Raw genomic sequence first — 9,353 nt, forward strand, 5'->3', positions numbered from 1 at the left:
TGTGTGTGTGTGTGTGTGTGTTTGTGTGTAGAACTAAAAATTTGTGGAGGTGTCATAGCATTTGTGTGCAAATTTGAAGTTGGAGGTAAAGGATGGAAAGGATGGAAGCTGCCTTCCATGATCCAGGTGAGAATTCAGCCTCGGGGTTGGCATCGAAGTACCTTTAAAAGGTGGTGGTGGGTCACCAGGCTCAAAGGCAGACCCCGAGGTCCTCTGCTCCCTTTCCTGATTCATCTCCATGACCTCTGCAAAGGAAACAAGACCTAGATCAGGGTAGGCAACCTTGGCTCTTTGATGACTCGTGGACTTCAACTCCCAGAATTCCTGAGCCAGCATGGCTCAGCTTGGAAACCTCTTCCTTTCCCCTCAGCATGGCTGGCTCAGGAATTCTGGGAGTTGAAGTCCATGAGTCATAAAAGGGCCAAGGTTGCCTACCCCTGCTATAGACCAACTCTACATACGGTGGAACTACTGGTTTGTACCTTTAGAGCAGGGATCTTCAAACTTGGCCCTTTTATGACTTGTGGACTTCAACTCCCAGAATTCCTGAGCCAACATGGCTCAGCTTGGAAACCTCTCCATTTCCCCTCAGCATGGCTGGCTCAGGAATTCTGGGAGTTGAAGTCCACCAGTCATAAAAGAGCCAAGGTTGAAGACCCCTGACCTAGTAAAAAGCTGGGGGGGGGGTGCTTCTGACGGCAACTTGACTACAGAGTCCTTGACTTACAGCCGTTTGTTTAGTGACCGTTTGACGTTACAACGGCACTGAAAAAAGTGACTTTTTAGGACCTTTTTCACACTTACGACCGTTGCAGCCTCCCCCTGGTCATGTGATTTACATTCAGACGCTTGGCAACTGGTTCGTATTTATGACGGTCGCCGTGTGCAGAGATCACGTGACCCCCTTGTGTGACCTTTCTAGAAGCAAAGTCAATGGGGAAGCGGAATTCACTTAACGACCGCGTGACTCACTTAACAATGCAGTGATTCGCTTAGCGACCGGGGCAAGAAAGGTCGCAGGGCAAAACAACTGCCTTGCTTAGCAACCAAAATTTTGGACCCCATTGCGGTCGCAAGTCGAGGATTCCCTGTAATCCCTTCAACCTCCAGTGCCCCCAAACGATTCCAGATATGGGGGAGGCCTACCCAGCGTCATGGCGTAGCTCTTCTCCACGCTTAGGGGCACCAGGACCCCGTTGGTCTTGGCGATGAAGAAGTCCAGCACGGCCAGGAGGGAAGAGCAGTAATTCTGAGCAGGAAGAGAAGCGAGGAAGGGGAGAGGGTGGGATGGAAGCGTTTATGGAACTGGCTGAAAAACTCACAGCGCTGCCGTTGAATTTCCAGATATTTATAAACTCTCAGCTGTTTTGAGCTGAGGAAGGAAGGAAGGAAGGAAGGAAGGAAGGAAACAGGGAAGGAAGGAAATAGAGAAGGAAGGAAGGAAGGAAGGAAGGAAGGAAGGAAGGAAGGAAGGAAGGAAAAATATTAAAGAAAGGAAGGAGAAGGAGGGAAGGAAGGAAATAAAGTAGGAAAGGTGGAAGGAAGGATGGAATTACAGAAGAAGGAAGGAAGGAGAAGGAGGGAAGGAATTAGAGAAGGAAGGATGGAAATAGAGAAGGAGGAAGGAAGGAAAAATATTAAAGGAAGGAAGGAAGGAGAAGGAGGGAAGGAAGGAAATAAAGTAGGAAGGATGGGAGGAAGGATGAAAATAGAGAAGGAAGGAAGGAAAAATATTAAAGGAAGGAAGGAGAAGGAGGGAAGGAAGAAAATAAAGTAGGAAAGGTGGAAGGAAGGATGGAAATAGAGAAGAAGGAAGGAAGGAGAAGGAGGGGAGGAAGGAATTAGAGAGGGAAGGATGGAAATAGAGAAGGAGGAAGGAAGGAAGGAAGGAAGGAAGGAAGGAAGGAAGGAAGGAAGGAAGGAAGGAAGGAAGGAGAAGTAGGGGAGGAAGAAAAGGAGGATGGAAATAGAAGAAGGAAGGAAGGAAGAGGAAGGGAAAGGAAGGAAAGAAAAAGGGAGGGAAGGAAGGAAGAGAAAGAAAGAAAGAAAGAAAAAGAGAAAGAAAGAAAGAAAGAAAGAAAGAAAGAAAGAAAGAAAGAAAGAAAGAAAGAAACCCACCTATAATCTATAATTGCATGAGATCTGGTAACGTGGGGACCTTGTCCATTTTAAACATTATATATTTTAAACGAATAACTTGATAAAGTTGTCTGGTCAAGGTCTGTTCTTCCCTCACTTCCTTCTAAAAACCTGGTTTGCCTTAATCCCCCCCCCAACCTTTTCTCCCAGTCCCCCTTACCGGCTTTTCCATAACAATGATGTATTCTCCACCGACAGCGTTGATTTTATAGTGCCTGATGCTTATGGCTCTGTAAAGAACATAAAACGGAATTCAAATTCTCTCCTCTGCTGAGTTTCATCATTTCCAAGGTCAGAAGGCAAAACACACGCTTGGCAATGCAAGGCTTGAACTCCTAACATTCATGCAAATCGGGGGGGAAAAAGCAGATTTATTTATTTACTCGTATTTATTAAGTCAACTTTGACGCTGCCCATTTGCAACGGTCTGCGAAACAGGAGGAAAAAAAATGCTGGGCACGTGGGGTGTAAAAGTTTCTCAGCCCACAGAAGGGAAATATCCCTAATTTTCCAGTGTAAAAAAGGGAGGAGGGAAAAAATACTTCCATACAGGTCATTCTCGACTTACAAAACGTTCATTCAGTGCCTGGAGTTACAAGAACGCTGAAAAAAAAAGTGACGTATGTTGAGCCTCTGTCTTCCAGCGCAGTCTACCTTAAGCAGTCACGTGATTCCCCTTTTGCGACCTTCTGACAAACAAAGTCAACGGGGAAGCCAGATTCACTTAACAACCGTGTTGCTAACTTAACCGCTGCAGCGATTCCACTTAACAACGGTGGCCGTAAAGGTCGTAAAAGGGGGCAAAGCTCCCTTAACAACTGTCTCGCCGAGCAACGGAAATTTGGGGCTCAACCGTGGTCGTAAGTCGAGGACTACCTGTCGCTGGATCTTGAAAGGAGGAAAGGCTCGCCTTGTAAGCCGAGCCCTTGTCTGGCTAACTCACCCGTTCGTCTTCTGCCGAACGGTCAACGAGAAACTCTTCCCATCTTGTCCAGGACGCAGCAACATATTGCCATAATTTTCGTTCTGCTCCAGAAGGTCCACTGCCTCCAGTCTGGAGACCCTGAAGAAACAGCTGGGAGAGAAAGAAAAGAAAAGAGAGAAAGAGAAAGAGAAAGGAAATGGAAAGAGAAAGAAAAGGAAAGGGATGGGACGGGATGGAAGATGGAGAAGAGGAAGAGAGGAGAGGAAAGGAAAGGAAGGAAAGAAGGAAAGGAAAGGAAAGGAAAAGAAAGGAAAAGAAAGGAAAGGAAGAGGGAAGGAAAGGAAGAGGGAAGGGATGGATGGATGGGATGGAAGATGGAGAAAAGGAGAGGAGAGGAGAGGAAAGGAAAGGAAAGGAAGGAAGGAAAGAAGGAAAGGAAAGAGAAAGAAAGAGAAAGAAAGAGAAAGGACAGGAAAGAGAAAGGAAAGAAAGAAGAAAGAAAGAAAGAAAGAAAGAAAGGAAGGAAGGAAGGAAGGAAGGAAGGAAGGAAAAGAAAGAAAGAAAGAGAAGGAAAGAAAGAAAGAAAGGAAGAAAAAAAAAGCAGAACCTTGAGAGTGTGCAACACTGCAAGATTGTTGGTCAATGGCAAGCACTCAACTCCAGACCTCCCCTATCTGCTCCTTCTCATATTTATTTATTTATTTATTAGATTTTGATCCTGCCTTTATTATTTTATAAATAACTCAAGGTAGCAAACAGACCCAACTTCCTCTTCCTTTTTTCCCTACAATAACAACAATCCTGTGAGATGGATTGGCCCAAAGTCACCCACCCAGCTTTCAGAACTAAGGCAGGACTAGAACTCTCAGTCTCCTGGGTGATTGGCCCAACGTCACCAGACAGCTTTCACGCCAAAGGCGGAACTAGAATTCCCAGTCTCCTGGTGCATGGTCCAAAATCACCCAGTTGGCTTTCACACCTAAGGCGGGACTACAACTCCCAGTCTCCTGGTGAATGGCCCAATGTCACCCAGTTGGCTTTCACGCCTAAGGCGGGACTATAACTCCCAGTCTCCTGGTGAATGGCCCAATGTCACCCAGCCGGCTTTCACACCTAAGGCGGGACTACAACTCCCAGTCTCCTGGTGAAAGGCCCAATGTCACCCAGCCGGCTTTCACACCTAAGGCAGGACTACAACTCCCAGTCTCCTGGTGAATGGCCCAATGTCACCCAGTTGGCTTTCACACCTAAGGCGGGACTATAACTCCCAGTCTCCTGGTGAAAGGCCCAATGTCACCCAGCCGGCTTTCACACCTAAGGCGGGACTACAACTCCCAGTCTCCTGGTGAAAGGCCCAATGTCACCCAGCCGGCTTTCACACCTAAGGTGGGACTACAACTCCCAGTCTCCTGGTGAAAGGCCCAATGTCACCCAGTTGGCTTTCACACCTAAGGCGGGACTACAACTCCCAGTCTCCTGGTGAATGGCCCAATGTCACCCAGCTGACTTTCACACCTAAGGCGGGACTACAACTCCCAGTCTCCTGGTGAATGGCCCAATGTCACCCAGCTGGCTTTCACACCTAAGGCGGGACTACAACTCCCAATCTCCTGGTGAATGGCCCAATGTCACCCAGCCAGCTTTCACACCAAAGCCGGAACTAGAACTCACCGTCTCCTGGTTTCTAGGCTGGCCCCTTCACCACTACACCAAACTTGGCTTGAAGTGACTGTAATGTCATTCATGACGTAAATGGTTTTTTTGAAAGGAATCGGTAAAAACCACTTCCGATTTTCATCACAACAGATGGAAACAAGCACAGCAAGCAGCGCGCAAACCCTACTCACTTGGGCAGTTTCTCTTCCCTTTCGACACTCGCATACAAGTTGGATCGCCTCTCTTTCTCCTTCTCCAAGGCTTCAGACAACCTGTACAGGTGTCCGGGCAGCAAAGAGACAGACGGCGGGATCTTCATCTAAGGACAGCAGAAGAGAGGCTGAGCTGGTGCCCAACGTAAAATGTATGTTTTAGAACAAGGCTTTTCAACCAGTGGTACGGGTACCACCTGTGGTACATTGGCACCTGGCAGGTGGTACGCGAGCATCCTAGAAAAGGGGTAGTGGGGGAGGGGAATGAGCTGAACCGGTGGCAGCACCACACAAGCCTGAGCGAGAGACGGCTGGAGCTGCAGGGCTGCCAGGGCTCAGTGGAAATGCCAGGATCAGTGCCGCTTTCCAGCTGGACCTCGGCGCTGATCCTGGCGCTTCTGCTGAGCCCTGAAGAAGCGCCGATCAGCTGGAATGTTGCAGCATCTCAGGGTCTTGTGATTTACATTCAGATGCTTGGCAACTGATTCGTATTTATGACGGTCACAGTGTCCCAGGGTCATGTGAAGTGACCAAAACCTGCTGCAACCACCCAGCAGACGGGGGGAATAAAAACCAAACACCCCCCACCCCACCCCCGCTGCCAATTCTCAACAGAAATGCTCACAATGAAAACCTCGGACAGAAGGAAGAGGCGGGTGGGCAGGCAAGTGTCTTGCTCGGCTGTGGCTTGGGGGGCACTTTTTCAGTGCCATTGTAACTTCGAACAGTCACTAAGCGAACTGTTGTAAGTCGAGGACTACCTGTAACTTTATTACTTTTTTCCTTTTTTTTTTGATCATCAAGTTTTTGACACCTTGCTAGGTGACTGGTGGTACTCAGATGTTGCCATATCCTAAAAGTGGTACAATGGGTGAAAAGGTTGAAAAGCCCTGTTTTAGAAAACATTTATAAATCACCTTCACGCTTGTTAGTTTCGAAGGAAAGTCGCGTGATTAGCAAGTAGTCCTCAGCTTATGACCACAATCAAGCCCAAAACCTGTGTTGTTTAGAGATTTTTTAAGTTAAATGAATCTGGCTTCCCCCATTGACTCTGCTTGTCAGAATGTCGCAAAAGGGGAACACAGGACCCCCAGGGATGCTGCGACCGTTAGAAATGTGAGTCAGTCCCCAAGCGTCCAATTTTTTTTTTTCAAACAAGTTTTACTAATTTTTCAATTTTACATCCAAATGCTTAGGAAGCAGCGTGGTGATTGGGTAATCAATAGTCCAGTAACAAAGTCTTTCGTACGTATCTCAGATTGCGTCATTAAAAGTTCCCCCTCTATTTCCCTTCATTATTATATCACATTCAAGTTAATACATTTGTAATTGTAGCTCAATCAATCAATACATTTGTCAATATAATTTTACTTATACATATCCAAGTCCTGTTTTTTAAGTTTTACCTAATTTCAATTACCGTGTTCCAATTTAGCCTTCAATATCCATAATATTTAGACTTCGGGTAACCCAAATTTTCCTTATTTCATTACAAAATAGTTATCATATCTAAAATACACATATGGTTCAGTTAATTACATTCTTACTTTATTTCACAAGTATATTCTATTTCTCATCCTAGTACCTCATCATTTACTAATAAAATATCTTTTATTGTCACAAACCAACTTCCGTTTGCAATTCAAAACTATAATATAATAGCTAATTTTCATTTCCCTTATAAATCTAAGTCCTAAATATTAAATCAATCAATATCTTTAAAGATCTCCTTGGCCCATTAAGTAAAATTTTAAGCTCTTCCATTATCAGTCAACAAAAAAAAGAGAAAAAAAGGAAGAGAAAGAGAATCCAATTTTTTAAGTCTAGCTTTCTTTTTGTGCCAAGCGACCAAATTTTGATCCTATGACCCGTGGAGGTTTGTCTTCTCGTTCAATTTTAAGCGTTGGCGCCCTGCCACTCTGGTTGCAATTTAAAATAAATAATTTGCAAGACATTCCAAAATGGCTTATTGCTTAAGAAGGCTGGCACAGAATAAATGACCCCCTACCTCCACCACTGTAAGTATAAAACCTTTCCACATTTCCTGTTGTTCCACGCTTTCCATCTGTAAAGGAAAAACAAAGTCCATGTGAGGCAAGAATTAGGAAAAGTTTAGAATTGTGGAATCATAGAGTCACAGGGATGGAAAGGACCCTGGATGTCATGGAATCATGGAGGAATGGGGTTGTAAGGGTGATGGTGGAATTATAGAGTCACAGGGATGGAAGGGACCTTGGAGGTCATGGAATCATGGAGGAATGGGGTTGTAAGGGCGGTGGTGGAATCATAGAGTCACAGGGATGGAAGGGACCTTGGAGGTCATGGAATCATAGAGGAATGGGGTTGTAAGGGTGGTTGCGGAATCATAAAGTCACAGGGATGGAAGGGACCTTGGAGGTCATGGAATCATGGAGGAATGGGGTTGTAAGGGTGGTTGTGGAATCATAGAGTCACAGGGATTGGTCATGGAAATCATAGAATCATGGAGTTGCAAAGGTAGTTGTGGAATCATGGGGTCATAGGGTTGGATGCAACCTTGAAGGTCATGGAATCATACAGTCACAGGATTGAAATGGACCTTGGACATCTTGTAATCATAGTCACAGGTTTGGAAGCAACCCTGGAGGCCATGGAATCATAGAGTCACACGGTTGGAAAACACCTTGGTGATCATGGAATTAAGAGCCATAGAGTTATAAAGAGACCTATCTAGTAGTTCAACTCCCAGCCTATACAGGACTCCTCAGACTATCTCAGACAAAATGGATGTCCAATCTTAGCTGAAGACCTTCCAGCGATGGAGCCTCCCCAAAATTCTAGAATTAATTTTGTTTTGTTGTAATTTACGGTAGTTTCTAGATCAGGGGTTTCCAAACTTGGCCACTGTAAGACTTGTGGATTTCAATTCCCAGAATTCCCAAACCAGCACGGCTAACTGAGGAATTTTGGGAGTTGAAGTTCACAAAGTCTTAAAGTGGCCAAGTTTGGAAACCCCAGATCTAGATTAATCAGGTCTTTTTCCAGCAGGACACAAATACGGACCCGGATTTAAAGTAAAATAAAAAAAAATCAGAAGATTATATAATTTTGAAAGATTTTGCACCTTAGTTACGGCATACTTTACCTTGCTTAATCACATCACAGTCATGTGCACAACTTTTTTATATTTCAAGGACAGCTCATGGGTGGAAAATCCCTTTGTAACGAAAAGAAATACGTTACCCTCAACTTCACTTCCTGGTTCCTCATCTTCAGAGTCAACCCTGGTTTTTCTGTAGACATGGGACTCACAGTTCTTGGACAATTGTCTTCATCCAGGGAGACCAAGTCAGTCAGATCAACTTTCTCTATATACTGGAGGTGAAAAAGAACGAGTAAAAGTCCAGTTTCCAAGCTTCTAGTCCTCAAGGTTGCGGTTTATTCCAGTCAGCTGCCGTGGTGAACTGTCTTCTTGGTTACATTCCCACAAGTCGTTTTTAGAAATATAGGCTGCTGACTATATGCCCAACCAAACGTTTTGTCCTGTGGCCCAACAACTTTTTCCAAGATTCAAACGAAGGAAGATCTTATATATGTAATTCCTCTTTTTTAGCTAGAGGTGCAGAGGATTTGAATCCAGGACCGTGGAAAGAAAATAATCAACCACTAATCTATGGCCCCAAATCTATTCGATTCTTTAGCCTTCTGCTTAATTTATCTGGAGCAATTTCATGCAATCGCTATAACATCCGTGGTAAATAAGGCCCCCCTCATACAAGATCTTATTTTAGAGGGGGGCGCGGACCTGGCAGGTATTACTGAGACCTGGTTGGGCGTAGAAGGTGGACTACCACTGGTGGACATCTGCCCACCAGGTTTTCAGGCATTCCATCGGCCAAGGACCCGGGGTAGGGGCGGAGGGGTAGCGGTCATTATAAGGGAGAGCCTATGCCCAAGGGAGACCACTGTGCCTCAGATAGACGGCGTGGAGTCACTCTTCGTGAAGTGGGGGCAACGGGTGCAAGTGGGCTTGTTGATTATATACCTGGCTCCCTGCTATGTATCAACAGCCCTGCCTGAGCTGGCTGACGTGATAGCCGGGGTGGCGGTGGGGACCCCCAGACTTATGGTCTTGGGGGATTTCAACCTGCCATCAGTGGGCGAGATGTCGGCGGCGGCTCAGGAGTTCTTGGCTTCCATGACGGCCTTGGACTTGACCCAATTAATTTATGCCCCCACCCACACGGGTGGACACACGCTGGATCTAATTTTTGTCTCTGGCCAGTGGCAGAATGATCTGACAGTAGGGGAAATAGTTGTTGAGCCCTTGTCATGGTCAGACCATTCGCTCCTAAGGATGGACTTCCGGACCGCGCCTCCTCGCCGCAGGGAGACGGAACCGCCTAGATGGTTCCGTCCCAGGCGACTGATGGACCCTGAAA

At 45.9% G+C, this 9,353-nt stretch overlaps 1 protein-coding gene across 1 annotated transcript in view; it reads right to left on the minus strand.

Moving 5' to 3' along the window:
• Positions 1-9,353, minus strand: part of LOC107297776 (signal-transducing adaptor protein 1-like) — a 19,274-nt gene that overhangs the window by 3,506 nt on the left and 6,415 nt on the right. Inside the window, exons 3-9 of the mRNA XM_029286387.1 lie at positions 8,155-8,286; positions 6,941-6,997; positions 4,912-5,039; positions 3,083-3,214; positions 2,300-2,369; positions 1,147-1,249; positions 162-245 (exon numbers count right to left, since the gene is read on the minus strand). Of these exons, the coding sequence (XP_029142220.1) occupies positions 162-245; positions 1,147-1,249; positions 2,300-2,369; positions 3,083-3,214; positions 4,912-5,039; positions 6,941-6,997; positions 8,155-8,286 (706 nt within the window). The remainder of the gene's footprint in view (positions 1-161; positions 246-1,146; positions 1,250-2,299; positions 2,370-3,082; positions 3,215-4,911; positions 5,040-6,940; positions 6,998-8,154; positions 8,287-9,353) is intronic.

Source organism: Protobothrops mucrosquamatus, unplaced genomic scaffold (assembly GCF_001527695.2).
Source record: "Protobothrops mucrosquamatus isolate PMUCROS unplaced genomic scaffold, P.Mucros_1.0 scaffold3523, whole genome shotgun sequence".
NCBI lineage: Eukaryota > Metazoa > Chordata > Lepidosauria > Squamata > Viperidae > Protobothrops > Protobothrops mucrosquamatus.